The following is a 20,060-nucleotide window of genomic DNA, read 5'->3' as shown; positions in this document are numbered from 1 at the left end:
CCGACCGCCTATGCCTCAGCCAACCTTTTTTTTTTTCTGTAGATGAAGTGGGAGTGGCTCAACCTGATCAAATGGAACGGGGCCAAGTGATAACATTGTACACAAGTAACTGGGCAATAACCAGTGCTAAAAGTGGAACTGGAGAGAGTGGCCTAAATTCACACCTGATGTCACTCTAGTCGGAGCAATTCTATAAGTGGGCACCATAGAATTGTGTGTGTGTCCTTCTGTCTGTCCTACCCTTATCCTTATTGGTCCTATCTGTCTGTCCTGATTTAGATTGTAAGCTCTTTTGAGCAGGGACTGTCTTTTCTTCATGTTCAATTGTGAAGCGCTGTGTACGACTGGTAGCGCTATAGAAATGATTTATAGTAGTAGTAGTAAATTAGGCACCTTGGTGCCATGCACTGAGCATTAATTCTATAATCGCATCTGCAGACAAAATCCTTTATATAATACTAGTGTAAGCATCAATGTGCCTCCGTTTAGGCGTACTCACTTATGCCAGGTCAGTGGCTGGTGTAAATACATGTACCCAACTGTGGCACTTTAGCACGTAGCTTCCAGTATTCTGTAAGGGGCCTTTTTACTAAGCTGTGATAAAAGGGGGCCTGTGCTAGCATCAGTGCTTGCTTGTGACTCGTGCTGAGGCCTCCTTTTACCGCAGTGAGTAAAAGGCTTTTTTTTTTTTTTAAAGAGCTGGCTGCCATCGCCCGATTACCGCCAGGTAAACACCGGCACTACAAAAATAGAAAATATTTTTGTAGCGCTAGAAATGGCACACGCTAGGGGTGGGAACTACCGCCGGGCTACTGTGATGACCCAGCGTTAGTTCCTGTTTGGCGCATGGTAAGCCTGCGGTGGTTTTATCGCCGCCTAGTAAAAGAGCTCCTTAGTTACATGCATAAGTGGGAGCCCTGCCTATGTCCAACTCAATCTGTGCACGTGTACATGCCTGTTACCTTTACATGCTAAGGAGTTGATATTCAGCTGGCAGTGCTCAGCCTTTTGCTGACTACCACCAATGTTATGGCCAGAAATTCAATGCCAGCACTGAATTTCCGGGTTTCCGAAGCAAGCTAAACCAAAAGTCGATATTAGCAGTTAACTGGGTATGGGACACCGCATAAAGATAGGACTGACTTTTACACGGTCCTATTCATGCGGTTATCTTGGCCGGTTAAGTGCTGAATATCGGCGCTTGAGTGGCCACCTGCTGATTCTGCCCCGGAAGGCCCCCAAAATAGCCGGTTTTGCTTTAGACATTAATCAGTCATTTTCAGCTGTACTAACCAGTTAAGTGCTGCTGAAAACGACCGGTTAGTCCAAACAAGTGATTTAACCAGCCTAAGTGAACGAATGTCTAGAACGGCGCTGAACGCCCTGCTTCCATTCATGCCCATGTGTACATTCACACACGCAAGTGCTAGTATTCTGTTATTTAAGCAAGCAAATGATGCTTAAAATCAAACGCTCTATGACAGATGAGGAGCACAAAGGGCCTTTAAAAACAAAAGGGACACAAATACTTGTATTGAAAAAAGTTGTAATAATCAAATTTGATTGTAGAAAGACCCGACACAGGCCATGTTTCGGTACTTCCGCACCTGCATCAGAGGTCACACTAATGACGGGGAGGATTATACAGATTCAGAACATCTGTTGACTTTCAAAGTTGTATATAATGTATTCCTCCGTATGTCATACAATATAAAAGCTCACCCACACCTTGAGGGTAAATGTCAAATATTTAAAACTTTTTTCAATACAAATATTTGTGTCCTTTTTGTTTTTAAAGGCCCTTTGTGCTGTTTGTTTGTTTGTTTTGCTTGGACTTTCTTTGTGCTTAGTTTCCTCTCTTTGCTACACTACAGAATGAGGAGCAACATATTTTAAGATAGGAGTCAGCTAGGAGAGGTCTGAAGCTTCATCCATTAAGCCAGTGGTTCCCAAACCAGGTCCTGGAGGCACCCCAGCCAGTCAGTTTTTGAGGATATCCCCATTCTAAATTATAGAATGAGGGGGTAACAGCCAATTTGCCCATTGATTCTGCCATGCAATTCCTGTCTGCACTGCCCTGATGAAAGATATCTCCCAGTTGCCAACTGTGCAGGCCTTGGTCACCTGCAGGACATCCTTCCTTATCCAGTCAGGTTTTCAGGATATCCACAATGAATATTCATGAGAGAGATTTGCATGCACTGCCTCCTTGGTATGGAAATCATTCTCATGAATATTCATTGGGGATATCCTGAAAACCTGACTGGCTGGGGTGCCTCCAGGACCAGGTTTGGGAACCACTGCATTAAACTGAGAATTCGCCCTGAAAGGGATGATACCCTCCTCCTCAATGCAATCAGTAAAAGGCTTCACCCCTCTCCCCGCCCCACCGACAACTGCAAAGCTTTCTTCCGGAGGGGCAAATGCTGCCTGTTACATCCCACTCTTCTCTGTGGCTGCACATTTGAATGAATTATAAATATATATTCCTAATGGACAAACTGCCTGTGCCAAACCTCCTCCCAACCCTGCTCTGCCACTGGGATTAAACTCAGGGAGGCCTTGCTCACAGGCATTGCCTGCGGTTCTGAGAGTTCCGCAAATAGACCCTCAGGAGGTCACAATTTAGTATTGATAGATCTTATTAAAGCTTGGAGCATTTCAAATGAGCTGGCAAAGACTGCTGACTGCTCAATGTTGTTCTATTCATCAAGAATTTTCATACTTCCATAGTTGTGGGAGAAGCAGTGAATAAACAGAATGTGTTTCTGAATTCCCTAAGCATCCAGCTTGTTATCATGGAAGCGCATGGGGCACTTCAGGGGTTGGACTGAAAAGTAGGAATCAGAAACTCCTGGGTTCTGACTCTCTCCCTTCTGATCTTGGCTCTGCTCCTTGAATTCAAATGAGTCACTTTTCCTCCCTACGCATCAGTTTTCACAGCTGGAGCTGCAAGGCGATGCCACCAGATGTAGCTCTTGCGAGGTTTCAGATGTCAGCGGCATGCTAACCGCTAAGCATTCGCATGAGGCACCGCTGTAACCAGGTCTTTCCCTGGCTCTTCGCTGGGAGCACGCTCATAAAAGAAACATTTCCTTATAAATAAAATAATGATAACTGGGAAGGACCCTTAACAACTGCACCAGATAAAGTGTGTGTGTGTGTGTGTGTGTGTGTGTGTGTGTGTGTGTGTGGAGGGGAGGGGGGCAATCTATAACAGTGTCACAGTTTAGGAACCTAGATGCAATGTGCTGAACGCTCATTCTACAGCGGCATCTGGGCGCCAAGAGTCCACTACAGAATACTAGCGTAAATCGGCGTCTCCGCGCCTATATTTACACACATTCATTTATGCCATGTCAATAGCAGGCCTAAATTCGTGCATCTAAATGCTGCACTTTAGTGTGTAATTTACAGTATGTTGTAAGTTACACAATTAGGAGTAGCTTAATGGTTAGTGCAGTGGGCTTTGATCCTGGCAACCTGGGTTTGAGTCTCACTGCAGCTCATTGTGCCCTTGGGTAAGTCACTTAACCCTCCATTGCCCCAGGTACAAAAAGCTTAGATTGTGAGCCCCCTAGGGACAGAGAAAGTACCTGTATATAACGTGTACAGTGCTGTGTACGTCTAGTACTGCTATAGAAATGATTAGTAGTAAATGCTGGTCTTGCCTATGCTCTTCCTCTGCAAATGCCTTCCTTACATTTACATGCCAAGCAAGCCACGCATATCATTTCTAGAGGAGCACTGAGTGCACAAATGCTAGTATTCTATAAATTTAAGCGCTAAATTATAGAATGAGGGGGTAACAGCCAATGTGCCCATTGATTCTGCCGTGCAGTTCCTGTCTGCACTGCCCTGATGAAAGATATCTCCCAGTTGCCAACTGTGCAGCCTTGGTCACCTGCAGGACATCCTTCCTTATCCAGTTTAAAGATCTCATGACCCACCAGAGTATTTATGGAACAACTGAGGCCAGACCCCGTTAGAGCCCACAACTAATCCTAGTTGAAATCTTCTCTCTCTGCCTTCTTTTCTTCCCGTATTTGCTCTGTTCTTTCTGCTGTCACACCCTTTCTATCTGCAAGGGACTACGGAGTGGGTAGGGCTATCTGGAGATGTGAAGACACCTGTCTCAGTACAGGCGGATTCTAGTTCCCCTCATTACATTTGTCAGATCTAATTCCAGCCTTGCAGCTCTGATGCTAATTAAAGCCCTTGAGATTTGTTAAGTGACAGCTTTTGTTCCACTCACATGTGTGGCTTCAGCTCATAGAAGTTACAGTTCTTGTACTCCTTCACCTTCTCCGGGGAATAGATGGGAAGCGGCTTGTATGGGTTGATGGAGATCACCACGTTGCCAATATAGGTCTGGTGAGGAGAGCAGGAAGGGGGAGGGGAAACCAAACAACAACAATAAAAATTACTCCAAGGTCCCAGGTGGGGAAAGGATTGTCGGTGACATCACACATCTCATGGACAAATTCTGTGCTACTCATGACTAATGGCAGAGCACCATCCCCACCCCTCCCCCCATCAACAGATCAAAGAAGAAGCAGCCTAAAGATTTTACAAAGCAATGTCTTTCGAAATGCCTAACCCTACACAGAGTACAGTTTTTTTAAACTAGTTTTAAGTGTCTGCTGGTGCTAAAATACTTACTTATTTATTGACATTTATTAACTGTCTAGAAGAGATTGACCCAAGGTGGTGTACAGCAGGTGTAGCTTGACATAAAACTTACAATTTTGTTAACTAACACTTTAACAAATATAACATACACACCATCAATGTAGTAAACCTTGAGATAGCAAATTAAATCCTATTAGCAGGACTAACATGATACACTATCAAAGCCGCGCCAGTGATTCCAGCGCAGCAAATGTGACAAAGCCCATTTCAATTCCTATGGGCTTCGTCACACTTGCTGTGCCAGAATCATTAGCACAGCTTTGTAAAAGGAGCCCATAAACGTTCTGTAACAGCTCTGTAAAACAGTCATATAACAGAAATATGATAAATGTCAGCAGAAAATAAATGATACCATCGTAGGCAGCATGAAAGAACATTTAAATAACATAGATATCGTTCTCACAATGTCAGCACTGCACAATACAAATGAAACACCTTAATAGGAACACATGTTCTTCAGAAGTGCCTACCCTGCGGACACCCCCAGTGACTCCACTGCTGGAAGCACACTAATCTAGAGACATTTGGACATATCCCCATTCCCTCGTCCCTCAAACGTTGCCCTCTCCTTCCATCCATTCCTATTCTTCCCCATTATCTCTTGTAGGTTTGCTGTATTAGCTTCATTTTACTGCATTGGCGCCTGCCTCTGTGGTGCATTGTAAGCCACATTGAGCCTGACACTGTTGGGAAAACTGTGGGGTACAAATGAGATAATAAATAAATAAATAAACATTAGAATGTTCAAATAATACGATATGATGCTAACACTGTTTGTATTCCTTCTGAATCCTGTGCAGAAGGAATGGATCCTCAGAAGCTTAGCCGAAATTGGGTGGCGGAGCAGGTGGCGGGAAGAGGGGTTGGTGGTTGGGAGGCGACGATAGTGGAGGGCAGACTTATACGGTCTGTGCCAGAGCCGGTGATGGGAGGCGGGAAGTACTGCTGCGCAGACTTGTACGGTCTGTGCCCTGAATAAGGCAGGTACAAATCAAGGTAAGGTTTACACATATGTTTGTCTTGTTGGGCAGACTGGATGGACCGTGCAGGTCTTTTTCTGCCGTCATCTACTATGTTACTATGTTACTATATACAATACAGAGAAGCATCAGAATAGGCAGCTCAGCAGGCTAGTGCAGTTGAGATATATCAATGGGACAAGATGGGTAGTACAAAGTCACTGGAATAAATAGATTGGTGGTTAAACTCGAAATCAGTTATATGTACAGTTAACAAGGAGTTGGTCTAAGTTACAAGGTGTGCGACAAGCTAGTCCAGGTGTGGATTGAGTGGATAGTCAGTCACCACATGTGTTAAAGGCTCGGGTGAAGAGCCAGGCTTTCACCTGCTTCCTGAAGTAGAGGTAGTCGTGAGTTGGGCGTAGCAACTCTGGGAGTGAGTTCCATAGTGTGGGGACTACGCCTGCGAAGACTCACTGGTGATAGATATCACAAAGTGCAATTTCTTTTGACAAGTGTACAAATAGGGATGCTCCTAGTGGACCTTAGAGACCTCTAAGGTGTATAGAGGACTAACTCATTCTTTAAGTACTCTGGCTTATTTTGTCTTTAGGACCATGAGAATCAAAGATGAAGTTTTAAGTTTGGCCCTGTATGGCACTGGTAGTCAGAGCTTGCTTAACACATGAGCCAGTAAGCGCTGGCTCAGGCCACGTTAAACAAAGGGTACCCAAAAGCCCTGCTGACAACCTCTTCAGGCAGGGCCGGTGCAACACTGTATGTGAGGTGCACATCACAGGAGGGCACCCAAAGCTGCCATGAGCCAGGGGCGTAGCTATGGGTGGGCCTGGGTGGGCCCAGGCCCACCCAATTTCACCTCTGGCCCGCCCACCCAATCGCACACACACGCCCGCCCACTTTTCTTCCAGGCCCACGCCAGCCCCAGCTCCCATTGCCGGCCACTGCTGCTTTTCCAGTTGAGCAGCAGGGCCAGCGCTACAAAAAGAAGAAGCGCTCAGCTGATTGAGCTGAGCACCAACACTAACGAGAAAAAATGTTTAAAAAAAAAAAGCGCGGCACCAGGTCCGCAGGCAGCCTTGAGGCATTGGCTGCTGGCTCTGCAGGCTGCTCCCTTCTCTTACGTCACTGCCCCTGGAGCAAAACAGGGGCAGTGATGTAGGGAGACGGGAGGAGCCTGCAGAGCCAGCAGCCAATGCCTCAAGGCTGCCTGCGGACCTGGTGCCGCGCTTTTTTTTTTTAAACATTTTTTCTCGTTAGCGTTGGCGCTCAGCTCAATCAGCTGAGCGCTTCTTCTTTTTGTAGCGCCGGCCCTGCTGCTCAACTGGAAAAGCAGCAGTGGCCGGCAATGGGAGCTGGGGCTGGCGGGCCTGAATCAGGAGAGGGGAAAACAGATGGAAGGATGGGGAGAAAGAGGGAAAACAGATGGAAGGATGGGGAGAAAGAGGGAAAACGGATGGAAGGATGGCAGAGAGAGGGAAAACGGATGGAAGGATGGGGAGAAAGAGGGAAAACAGATGGAAGGATGGCAGAGAGAGGGAAAACAGATGGAAGGATGGGGAGAAAGAGGGAAACGGATGGAAGGATGGGGAGAGAAAGAGGGAAAACAGATGGAATGATGGCAGAGAAAGAGGGAAAACAGATGGAATGATGGCAGAGAAAGAGGGAAAACAGATGGAAGAATGGGGAGAAAGAGGGGAGATGGATGAAAGGATGCAGAGAGAAAGGGGAGAGACTGGAAGGATATGGAGAGAGAAGGGACACTGAACAGAAAAGGGTAGAGAGATAGAGAGACATTAGATGGAAGGATCAGGAGAGAGGGTAGATGGGTGGAAGGATGGGGAGAGAAAGAGGGAAGACGCTGGATGGAAGGGTAGGGAGAAAGAGGTGACAATGGATGGAAGGATGCAGAAAGAAAGAGGGGAGACTATTGGAAGGATGGGGAGAGAGAGGGGAGACACTGGAAGGATGGGGAGAGAAAGAGGAGAGCTGCTGCATGGAAAGGGGGAGTAGTGAAAGATTGGAGAATAAGAGGAAGGGGCATGGGGAGAACAAGGGTGATAAAAAGATGAAAAGCCATAAGTAGATGAAGGAAATTAAAGAATGGATAGTAAGAATGAATTAAATCAGGACAGAGAGAGAGAGAGGCAGAAAAATATTGAAGAAAGCTAAGAAAAAGGAGAGAAAAATGAGAAATGGCCAGGAAACCGTGGCAAAAGAGTTAAGCGAAAACGAAGGAAAGCAGAATCTAGAGACTGGGAGCAACACAATGAGAAAAAGTAAATGGCCATACAAAAAAGGTAAAGAAAATAATTTTATTTTTAATTTAGGATAAAGTAATATGGTACCTGTGTTAATAAAGTTTCAGAGACCAATACTTCCTTCCTTAGGTCAGGAGAGGATACCATAACAGCATTATACTGACCTGAGGCAGGAGGTTTTGGCCTCTGAAAGCTCACTGAAAATGTGACTAAATTTTGCTGGGGGAGGGGGGGTAGAGAGAAAATTTTGTGCCCACCCACTTTGGGTTCAGGCCCACCCAAAATCAGCAGTCTGGCTACGCCACTGGTTGCTGCTACCTGTCTTTTCTGCACCAGTGCAGAAAAGACTGGAAGCGGTGCAAAGAAAAGTTACAAAAATGGTATGGGATTTGCGTTGCAAACTGTAGAAGGAGAGACTTGCTGACCTGAACATGTATACCTTGGAGGAAAGGAGAAACAAGGGTGACATGATACAGACGTTCAAATATTTGAAAGGTATTAATCCGCAAATGAACCTTTTTTGGAGACAGGAAGGTGGTAGAACTAAAGGACATGAATTGAGGTTGAAGGGGGGCAGACTCAGGTCTAATGTCAGGAAGTATTTTTTCACTGAGAGGGTGGTGGATATGTGGAATGCCCTCCCACGGGAGGCGGTGGAGATGAAAATGGTAATGGAATTCAAACATGCATGGGATAAACACAAAGGAATCCTGTTTAGAAGGAATGGTTCCATGGAATTTTAGTGGAGATTGGGTGGTGACGCCGGTAATTGGGAAACAAAACAGGAGCTGGGCAGATTTCTACGGTCTACGCCCTGATCGTGACTGAATAGATAGGAATGGGCTGGAGTGTAAATTTTAAGGGGCTTCGATATTAGCTTCAGAACTTAGTACAAGAACAGTACTGGGCAGACTTCTACAGTCTGTGCCCTGAGAAAGAAAAGGACAAATCAAACTCGGGTATATATAGAAAGTATCACATACCATGTAAAATGAGTTTATCTTGTTTGGCAGACTGGATGGACCATACAAGTCTTTATCTGCCGGCATTTACTATGTTACTATCAGCCCCATAGCAGCAATCAAACAAGTTGGAGTAATAAACGTTGGGGAGCCTTTGAGCCCATGTGCTCATGAAGGCCCTGCTGGTCCCACCCTCTTGATGTGTACAGGGGGCAGGACCAACTGGGCCTTCATGAGCACATGGGTCAAAGGCTTCTTGGCATCTGCAATTTCTTTGATTGCTGCCTTGGGCCTGGATGAACAGCAGTGGTAGCAGCCACAGCTGAAAGAAGGGAGGGAGGGAGGTAGATAGGTTCAGACTTTGAGGAGAAATGATGGAGAAGAGGAGAGAGATGGGGATGAAGTCAAATGGGTGGATGGAAGAGAAGAGCAATGGGGTAATGGAAGGGAAAAGACAAGGTGAAGCTGGGTCAGTGGAAGGGGAGAGGAGAGCCAGAGAGGTTGACACCAGATAGGTGTAAAGAGAGAAAGGGCAACGTAGGAAGGGAGGATGAGAAAACAGAGGTGATGCTGAATGGGTAAATGGGAGGGGAGGGAAGAGAGAAGGCAATGCTAGATGTGGGAGGGAACAGAGGAGGGATGATGCTGGAATGGGGTGGGAAGAGAAAAAGGGTGATGGTGGATAAGTGAGAGAGAGGGTGGAAAAGAGAGAAAGGGTGATACTGGACCAGAGGGAGAGGCAAGAGAGGGGGTGATGGTGGATGGTGGGTGGGTGAGTGGGAATAGAGAAGGAATGATGCTGGACAGGTGGATGGAGAAGAGAAGGGACGATGCTGGACAGATGGTTGGGCGAGAGGAGTGATGCTGAACAGGTGAGTAGAAGGGAGTGGAATAAAGGGAAGATTGAATGGATGATGCTGAACCAGTAGTGAGGAGACAGTGGGTAATGTTGGACAGGTGAGTAGGAGGGAGGAAGGGAGGAAGGAAGGGGAGAGCAGAGAGAAGGGACAACATTGGACCAGGGGCGTAGCCAGACAGCAGATTTTGGGTGGGCCTAGGCAAGAAGTGGGTGGCCACCAAATATTCTCTCCCCCACCCCCACATCAAAAACATATATCTCAGCTGTATGGAAACTGCTTCTCTCCAGTCTCCACCTTGGTAGTCTGTAGCAGGCATGTGCTGAAAACTGAGCATGCGAAGGTGCCAGTATTGTGGAGAGCAGCATTTTCATTACTATGTGCTACTGTTGGATGGGCCTGAGCCCTAAGTGGGTGGGCCTTGGCCCACCCAGGCCCACCTGTGGCTACGCCACTGCATTGGACTGGGGGAAGGGGAGAGAGAAGGGTGATACTTGACTGGTGGGTGGCAGGGAGAAAAAGAAAGAGAAAAGGGAGATGCTGGACAGATACTGGAAATGGGAGTAGTAGAAAGGGCAGATTTTGAGCCTGGAGGCTGATGTAGGTGCCAAAACAGGAAATCCAGATGGTTCCAGGTCATCAGGGATAGATTGAACCAGTCCTGATTTTGTACCAATTGAATGTACTGTAAGTAAATCCAGGACGGGCTCATCCTGCCTCTGATGACCAGGAGCTGTCCAGTAATCCTACTGGTGACCCATCCTATTTTGTCCCACTACCAATGCCATTGTTCTCCCTTTCCTCTCATTGCTGATCCCGATATAGTCCCAAGGCAGCCACCGGAGCAGGAGTGAGTGGGAATTGCTACCTTCCCCTAGCCCCCAGGATCTCTGGGTGAGTCAGGATATTCAAGCCTGAGGGGGATGGAGAGACAGAGCTGGCTGGAAGGTGAATGTGGGCAGGTCAGATGGAAGCTTTTTGGTTGGGAGCTGATGTGTATAGGCTGGCTGGCTGGAAGGGAGCTGCAGGTGGGGGGTGGGGTGGGAGCACCAATCCAAAAATTGGTTCAGGGTGCTACAATCCTTTGAGCCAGCCAGCCTTACTGGTAGTCGGTGTAGCTCTGGCAGGAATGGTGTGATGTGGTCACACTGCTTCCAGCCCTCTATCAGTCAGGCTGCAGCATTCTTTTTTGGTTTGACCAATGTACAGGGCATTTCAGTAGTCCAGTCGTGATGTGGTCAGAGTTATCGCATGCTGTTCTTATATGTACAGTACTATCCATCCATGATCCAGAGATCACCTTTTACTGTCCTATTACTGGATAAAGTTGCTAGATGATCATCCACCTCAGGGATGGTGGCATATATATGTTATTCAAGTATCTCAAGTAGATGGCATGTCAGGATTTTCTGAGCATTACATAATTCCCCTAAATTATTATCACAATTAAATTAGCATTAAGCTTATTAGCATTATCTCTTTAGCACTACCGGACATATTCAGTGCTTCTCACTTACATAAATTTCATCTTCGTTAAATCTTGTCTTCAGATTTTTGATCATGGAGTCTTCAGACAGGGGGTCCAAGAGGACCATGTCACCAACCCCCACCATGGAGTCCAGCAACGATGCTGTGGAGTTCATGACTGCAGAGGAGACTCAGGATGCTGAGGAGACACAGAGCACGTTTGTATGAGGATGGAAAATTCACGTCAATTGTTCCTTAACTCTTTCATGATGAAACCTTCGTCATCCTATACACACACACACACACACACACATCGGTTCTGGGCTGATATGATATAGCAAGGTTACTAGATGTCTCCAAGCTGCCAGTCCTGGTTTTAAAATTCCCATTCCATTATCCAGCAGGCCTTACTTAGTAGAATCCGAACTATAATTCTGTAGGTGCAATGGAGGTAACACCTGGACTGGCACCTGATAACCTGGAGCTACCTGAAAACTTGGTCTATGTCATATTTACATTCATTGGTAATACCAGCACTAAGACTTCCTTCCCCATTCAGCGGCTGTTGTACATATTAGGGGTCAGAATTCGTAGTCAGACCTTTCTCCTCATCTGGGAGTGTTTCATATCTCCCCTCCTGCAAAAGTGTGAGCCACTCCAGGTCTTACTGGGACCTTAGTCAGGAATGGAGATTCTCAGGATTAAAAAAAGGATTTGGGGCAATATGAGACTGATAGCGGAAAATTAAAACCTGAAATTGAGAAAATATCTACAATGCAACAAACTTTACAACTACGCAGAAGTTTATTATGAAAGATATTACGGGGACTGATACAAGATTAGGCAATATTGAAAATCACCTAAGAAGTATAAATTTGAGATTTGGGAACTTTCCCAGAAAAAAAAAACTCTCCAAAGTAATTGGTTCAACAATATTTACTAGAAGTACTTCAGTTAACTACAGATGAAGTACTACGGTTTCACAGAGTTTATTATCTCCATCTAAGAGGAGAGGCGAGATTAAAATAGATGATATTACTGTAGGTTCTTTAGAACCAACTCAAGAAGTAGAGTTACATTCTGGACAATTATGTGCTACAGTTGTTATTACTTTGGGTGTGACAGAGGTGGAGGGGCATTTTCAATATGACATCTAAGTCCGACTTTGGATGTTTTGCAAAAAACGTCCAAAATCTGAATAGGAAAGAAGGTCATTTTCAAAAAAGAAAAATGTCTATCTTTAAATATATATATATTGTTTTGAACAAGGTTTTGTGATTTGGACATTTTGTTTTTTGGTCCATTTTAAAAAAAAACCCATCCAAGTACAAAACGCACAAAACCAAGCCATTGGGATGTGGGAGGAGCCAGCATTTTTTGTAGACTGGTCCCCATACATCCCAGGAAAGCAACAGGGCACCCTAGGGGGCTAATATTAGTACAGGTAATAGTAATGCAGTGGACTTCATAAAATGCTCTCAGGTACACATCTCATCATTGCTCCCTTATCTTGTCTGCTGAGCCCCCCCAAAACCCACTACCTCCAACTGTACACCACTAACATAGCCCCTACGGGTGAAGGAGTGTAATGGAAGATGTAAAGGATTGCTTTTCAACCCTGCTTTAATCGATAATGAATTCTGAAATCTTCTGTCTTTGACCAAATAGCTTTCCTTGTAAATACAAAAACAAGTTGGAAGATAAGAATTAATTTGGTATGCAAAGGGGAGGATGGTTCTTGTTTTCGCAAGTTCAGCCTGGCCACCTGGACTTGGAAAGCATGTGACCACATTCCCACAATATGGCTTGTTTACCTAAACAGAGAAGCATTCTGTAATTTTCCTTAGCTCTGAACATGAGTTCTGAGCCTAATAAAAAGGGGAGTTTCTTTCAGTGAAATCAGGAGCTCATCTGTGAGTAACATATGTACTGCACAGAGGACTTGTTCCTGGTCTAAAAAGCTCCTGGCTTTCGCTGTAACAGGCCCCCCCAGCTGATGATAAGAGCCTGGATGATGTAAGGACCAGTGATGATTGTATGTATAGTGTATTATTGCTTCTTTTCCTGGTCTAAGAACTCTTAGCATTGCTTAGAAGTAGAGACCAGTGATGTAACGATTGTTTATATAGCTTCTGCTCCCCCCTGCCGCTGCTGTGAAGGTACCTTGGTTGGCAGGGGTCCCCAACCCCCGCCAGCTGAAGCGTTTGTCCCACACTGGTCTCGCATTGCCTGTCCTGTTTTCAGTCACGCCGTGCGGCGCAACTGAAAACAAGATCGGCAATGTGAGACCAGTGTGGGACAAACGCTTCAGCTGGTGGGGGTTGGGGATCCCCGCCAGCCAAACTGGGGGCCCCAGAGCCAATTTGGGGGGCCCAGGCCCCCGTGGCCCCCTGTAGCTACACCACTGAGCTGAACTAACAAATGGGCTTAGCATATTGTTACATGGGCCTTTCACATGTGCTAAGCTCATTTCTAATGTGGCCGTCAAAAAGGGCCTTTTTTTATTTGTTTCATTTATGGCCACGTACTAATATTAGCATTAGCGAGCGGCTTTAAAAAATTACCACAGGAGCTTTTACTGTCTCCTATGTGGGAATCACTCAGGGCTCCCACATATAAACGTGCTAACCAGTTAGCATGGCAGTAATGTCAGTGTGCTAGCTGATTATCAAATCCACGCCCATTCACCATCCCTAGTACACCCCCTCCAAAAAAAAAGAAAAAATAAATAAATATCATGCATTTAGCCTAACACAGCTTTAGTAAAAGGACCCTAAAATGAGGTAACATGTAATCCAGACAAGTTGGTGAGTATTCAGGGATCAGATATGAGAATCAGTCCGTCCAGGATTCTAACTTCACCAGGTTAATGAAGCTGATGGTACGTGCTGGAAGGACTCCAAGAGGGGCATAACCGAACGGGGCGCCCAAGTTTTCCTGAGGGCGTCCTAGCAGGACGTCCCCGCAAAGTGGCGGATAAACCCGTATTATCAAAACAAGATGGGTGGCCATCTTTCGTTTCGATAATACGGTCGGGGATGCCCAAATCTCCACATTTAGGTCGACCTTAGAGATGGTCGTCCCGATTTTCGGTGATAATGGAAACCGAGGACGCCCATCTCAGAAACGACCAAATCCAAGCCCTTTGGTCATGGGAAAAGCCAGCATTCATAGTGCACTGGTCCCCCTCACATGCCAGAACACCAACCGGGCACCCTAGGGGGCACTGCAATGGACTTCTGAAAAAGCTCCCAGGTGCATAGCTCCCTTACCTTATGTGCTGAGCCCCCCAAAATCCACTTCCCACAACTGTACATCACTACCATAGCCCTTAGGGATGAAGGGGGGCACCTAGATGTGGGTACAGTGGGTTTGTGGTGGGTTTGGAGGACTCACATTTACCACCACAAGTTTAACAGGTAGGGGGGGGGGGATGAACCTGGGTCCGCCTACCTGAAGTGCACTGCAGTACCCACTAAAACTGCTCCAGGGACCTGCATACTGCTGTCATGGAGCTGGGTATGATATTTGACGCTGGCATAGAGGCTAGAAAAAATATATATTTTTAAATATTTTAGGGTGGGAGGGGGTTAGTGACCACTGGGGGAGTAGAGGGAGGTCATCCCTGATTCCATCCGGTGGTCATCTGGTCATTTAGGGCACATTTTTGTGGCTTGGTCGTAAAAAAAAAAAAGGACCAAGTAAAGTCGGCCAAGTGTTCATCAGGGACACCCTACTTTTTTCCATTATCGGCCAAGGACGCCCATGTGTTAAGCACGCCCCAGTCCTGCCTTCGCAACGCTTCTGACACCCCCCCCCCCCCCAGGAACTTTGGTTGTCCCCGTGACGGAAAGCAGTTTAATGCGCCCAAAATCGGCTTTCGATTATGCCAATTTGGGCGACCCTGGGAGAAGGACGCCCATTTCCCGATTTGTATCAAAAGATGGCCGCCCTTCTCTTTCAAAAATGAGCCCACAAGGGTTATGTAACGGGAATCTTAAAATACCCCCACTATCACAGAGATGGGCACATGTGTGCTTCAAAGTACTATAACTGGAAAGCATTAGAGGCCCCAAGTAAATGCAAATTATTGGTTTAACAGCCAGTCAATAAACATTTTATGACTTTCGTTTAAAATTTCACAGAGTTTTCGAAACATTGCAATCTATCTTGGTGAGGGAGTAAGAGGGAAAAGGGAGCCATACAGGTTAATGGTAGTGGAAGGGGGGAGGCCTTTGCCCGAGTATCACCCAGGACCAAAGGCATCCTTAACCTATCCCTGTTCTCAGCATGGAGTTTGTGAAAAGTTACAGGTACCAGATTTTATAAGAGATGTTCACAAATGCCTTGTGTAAAAGATACTCTTATGTTGATAAGATTATTTGTTTCATCTGCACCAAGTATCACATAAGAACATAAGAATAGCCATACTGGGTCAGACTAGTGGTCCATCTAACCCAGTATCCTATTTCCAACAGTGGCCAATCCAGGTCACAAGTACCTGGCAGAAACCCAAATAGAAGCAACATTACAAGCTACCAATCCCAGGGACAGCACTTTCTTCCCCATGTCTGTCTCAGTAAACTGGCAAATGCTTCAGACATGGGATGTAATTATAACAGAGATTTTAGATAAGTTAGCTCCTTTACATAAAAAAAATTGAAAAATAAGGAATCTGAAAATCTCTAATATACAGAGGCATTACAGTAATTAAAAAGGAATTGTAAAACATATGAACGACGACTAGAGAAAATAATGTATACCAGACTTGGAGAGTTAATATTCGAAATTATAAAAAAGCTATTCAGAAAGCTAAAATTAAATTTTTTGATAAAAAGATAAGTGAATCTGCAGAGCAATTAGCTATTTTTTTTCAATCCAAGGTAAATACTAATCGACAGACGTTTGTTTCAAATGCTAATAATACTGCTCAGGAACGTATCAAATGGCAGGTTAATGCTAAGGAGAGAACATCAGCAGACAGAAGCTAGAGAGAATTCTCCACTGTATCTCCTGTTTTGATTGAAAAAAAATTATTGGAAGAGTTACTAAGAAAGGGAGTCCCTTTGATGTTTGCCCATCCTTCTACTTAACATCAATTCCTTCCTCAGTTTTGCTTTGGCTTACTGCATTTGTTAATCATTTATTAACAGAAGGTACTTATCGTAGTGAAATAGTTTCAATCATCTTGACTTCCATACCTAAAACTCTAGATGGAGATCTCATTCAGGTACAAACTTTTAGGCCACTTGCATTATTCCCTAGTTAGCAAAGCTTTTGGAATTTGTAGCAAATTTTCAACTTTCAACTTTTTTTAGAAGAATCTATGCATTTCCATTTTTCCCAACATGGATTCCACCCAAGGCATAGTATAGAAACCACGTTTTTTTTTATTTATTTTCCAAACGTCATACAAAGCATAAAAAAATACAGTGAGCACATTAAATCAGCAAGTTACTGTCAGAATCAAACGAGAAAAAACAAAATGCCCCAGGTTGAGATCTTGCAGCCAAAGGCAGCTTAGTAATGACTTTTCCTTTTTTCTTTAATAAAGAAACCCCCCCTTATCCCCTGAACCATCTTTCAGCCCATTTACACCCATTCCGAATCCACAACATCCACTTCTTCAATAACCCTTCTCCATTCACTCCCTCCACATCCACACTGCCCCCACCCCGCATCGGTCAAGCATCTCTAGACAACATTTCCAAATTAGAGCATACTGCCTATTGTCCAGTCGAGTAGAATTGCAGTATATATAGTTTTCTCATGTGTACCTACTTCCTTCATTTTTACACCCCAGCAGTCATACGTAATAGTATCTGTGCTAGTCCAGAACTGTAAAACAGTCCTCCGTGTTAACAACAGGGCCACATACACGAATGAGCCTGAGTAAGGCCCTACTCTTCCATCAAGGCTTGGTCTCCCAAAAGTAGAGTGGCGTAATCCCACTTCAGTTCTGTTTATACTACTTACAACTGAGATTAAGCAATATTTAGCTTCGAGTGTAGAGGTTGTTCTTTTGCAATTTGATGCATCGGTGGCATTGGGTGCTGTCGATCATGATTGACTGCTTTTTAGATTGAGGGGACCTTTTACAGAGCGGCGGTAAGCCCAACACAGGCTTACCAATTGCTCTTCCAGGACCACCGCAGGTCCAATGCAGCTGCTGGCAGTAGTTCCAAATCGAGCGCCCACCATTTCTGGGGGGGAAAAAACCCGGAAATGGTTAGCATGGTGGTAACCCGGTAGTAATCAGGCATCACCACGCACTGCCCGGTTATCACTGGGTTACCACGGGAGCCCTTACCACCATCTCAGTGGGTGGCGGTAAGGGCTCCCCACCGCATGGCCACGCGGTAAGAGTTATCGCACTGCGTGGTCATTACTTTCTTTTGGGCTTTCACCGTCTGCAGTAAAAAGGGCCCTGGTGTGTGGGAAAAGCGGTCCCTGCCGCTACCGCAGGGTCATTTTTCCCGCAGCTTATTAAAAGGACCCCTGAGTGAAATGGGAATTGGAGGGGTAGTTCCTGAGCGGTTCTTGTCATTCCTGAGTACCAGACAATGTGTTTTGAAAAATAGAAGGTCATCTGCTAACTGGAAACCAAATTGTGGAGCCCCTCAGGAGTATCCACTGTTGCCACAACATTTTAATGTTTACATAATCAACCATACAAGGAAGTTTTAAAATTGAAAATTTAGTTTGTGGGTGTCTCCCCCATGGTTTACTAAAGATTCCAACAAAGAAATCTATAATGACCAATTACATCAAAGCTCCTGATAGGGAAAATACAATCGTATTGACAAAACCACTATCAGCTTAGGAGTCCATTATTATCATTGGTTCCTGAGAGGAGCAAAGGAGAAAAAATAATCAAGCGCAAAAAAACTCACTCTACATGAGAAAAGCGAATGATTTTAAAATCTCCTTTGTTCCTTCCTTATTACCTAATGAGAGACACCAAACCCTGTGTGATTATAGAGTTTCTCTAATGTTTACATAAGCCATCTGGGTGCTTATTTACATTCTTTAATTATATTTTCTCTATCTTGATATTTTTGTTCTATGCCCTGTTCAAGAAACCTTGGAAAGTACTTTTTCATTATTAAAACAATACATAAAGTTAGTGCATGAAAAGGCATTAGCTAATTTTCTTAAGAATTATTGAATATTTTAACACCCAACAGAAAGGACTTAACAAGGACCTGGGGTCCTAGCCCATTATAAACCATAAAGCTGTATTTCTCTGTTGATCACCCCACCCCTCACCTATCCACACCCATCCTGTTAGAATATCAATGATATGCTTTGATGTCCCCATGCATACCTCCTACCCACCCCCATCCTCCCACCCTGTCAGACTGTCATAGTAATGCTTGAATGTTTTCACTTATATACACTGTCAGCTAGCACATTTGCTTATTTCTTAAGATTAATGCACAGAAGATTAAGCTTGTGTGATTTGGAGACTATCAAAAAGTTTCCTCAGAAATAATGAATCTTTCTTCAGGCATATCTTTAAAGACTGACCCTAAAGCTGTTAAATGTAATGGTTCAAAGAATACATATTTTATCGACTGGTAACGTACAACGCATTTACATGGGTAACGCAGATAGAAGGTTGCACCAATCTGAAGAACTCCTACTTTAAACAATAAAAATTGACGCTGTCTTTTTTGAGTTTCTTTTGCTACGTCCGGGAAAATACATATTTTATGTCCCATAAATTCCTTATCTTTATTTGTAAAGAACATTTTCATTATCCATATTTTGTACAATGTTAAAGCCACAGTAGCCAATAAAGTAGATGAAGAAACCAACTGTGTGTCTGAAGACTCCAAAATTACTGACACATCAAGAGGTGAGTCAGCTTGTTCAATGGCCATTGAGGCTCCAGAGGGCCTAGTCGGTAAATAGTAGACCTGGGTGAAAGGGGGAATAGCTTCATCTGAAGCGCCGAATACCTCTTTTATGTATCTTCTCAACATTTCCCTAGGTGTTATCAATGAAACCCTAGGGAAATTCAGAAATCTTAAATTATTAACTCTCAGGGAGTTTTCTAGAGATTCAATTTTCCTTCTCATATTTGTTGTATCTTTCATTGTAATTGTTTGTATTTCTTGAATTCTAACCAGATCTTTCTCTTGAGTCTCAACTTTCTCTAGCATTTGCTTCATTCCAGTTTCTACTATTTCCGATTTCTCTTCTAACTTCATTATCCGAGTTCCCAGGTCCAAAACTCAAGGACACAAAGTATTTCCCAAATTTGCAATTAAAACCCACAAATTATCAAGAGTTACCTCAGATGTTTTTTCCTCCAAAAAGCTTGGAAAAGATTAAATTTGTACCTTATCAGTCAATAGATTCAAAACAGATATTTCTTCATCTGTAGCCTGCTGATCACCCACAGTTTGAGATATTGTCTCTGCGTCTTGTTGGGAGCCAAACGAACTTTTAGCTCCCTTGTTCTCCAATGGTTGTTCTGAAGGCCCCACACGTTCAACCTTAGCTTCCAATACTTGCTGCTGGAAAGATGCTGCCAAGACCGGAGAACTTGCACTGCGGGGCTGTTGGGGAGGAGCTCTTGGGTTGGGGCTTAAGGTCACATCCAGCACAGGCATTGCTCCAGGGCCTCCACTCGCACTAGGCATCGCTAGCGTGCTCCCCACTGAGCCCTCTGAAATTCCAGGCCTCCTCAAATAAAACTGAATAGAACCAGCCGTTAAAGCGTTAATATTTCCGATCTGACGAAGAAGGGCAACTTTCAAAAGCTAATCAAGAAATGTATTAAGTTATGTCCAATAAAAAAGGTATCATCTTATTTTCTTTTCCATGTTTTATTTT

The 20,060-nt window shown here is 44.5% G+C and overlaps 1 protein-coding gene across 2 annotated transcripts in view; it reads right to left on the bottom strand.

Moving 5' to 3' along the window:
* MYO1A (myosin IA) overlaps positions 1–20,060 on the bottom strand; it is a 160,813-nt gene that overhangs the window by 116,492 nt on the left and 24,261 nt on the right. For both annotated transcript variants that reach the window (XM_030196659.1, XM_030196660.1), the window contains exons 2-3: positions 11,267–11,415; positions 4,256–4,371 (exon numbers count right to left, since the gene is read on the bottom strand). In XM_030196659.1, the coding sequence (XP_030052519.1) occupies positions 4,256–4,371; positions 11,267–11,392 (242 nt within the window). In that variant the 5' untranslated portion in view covers positions 11,393–11,415. The remainder of the gene's footprint in view (positions 1–4,255; positions 4,372–11,266; positions 11,416–20,060) is intronic.

This window comes from Microcaecilia unicolor, chromosome 3 (assembly GCF_901765095.1).
Source record: "Microcaecilia unicolor chromosome 3, aMicUni1.1, whole genome shotgun sequence".
Classification (NCBI taxonomy): Eukaryota; Metazoa; Chordata; class Amphibia; order Gymnophiona; family Siphonopidae; genus Microcaecilia; species Microcaecilia unicolor.
The sequence above is the reverse complement of the archived record's forward strand: the minus strand, read 5'-3'. Positions and strand labels throughout refer to the sequence as shown.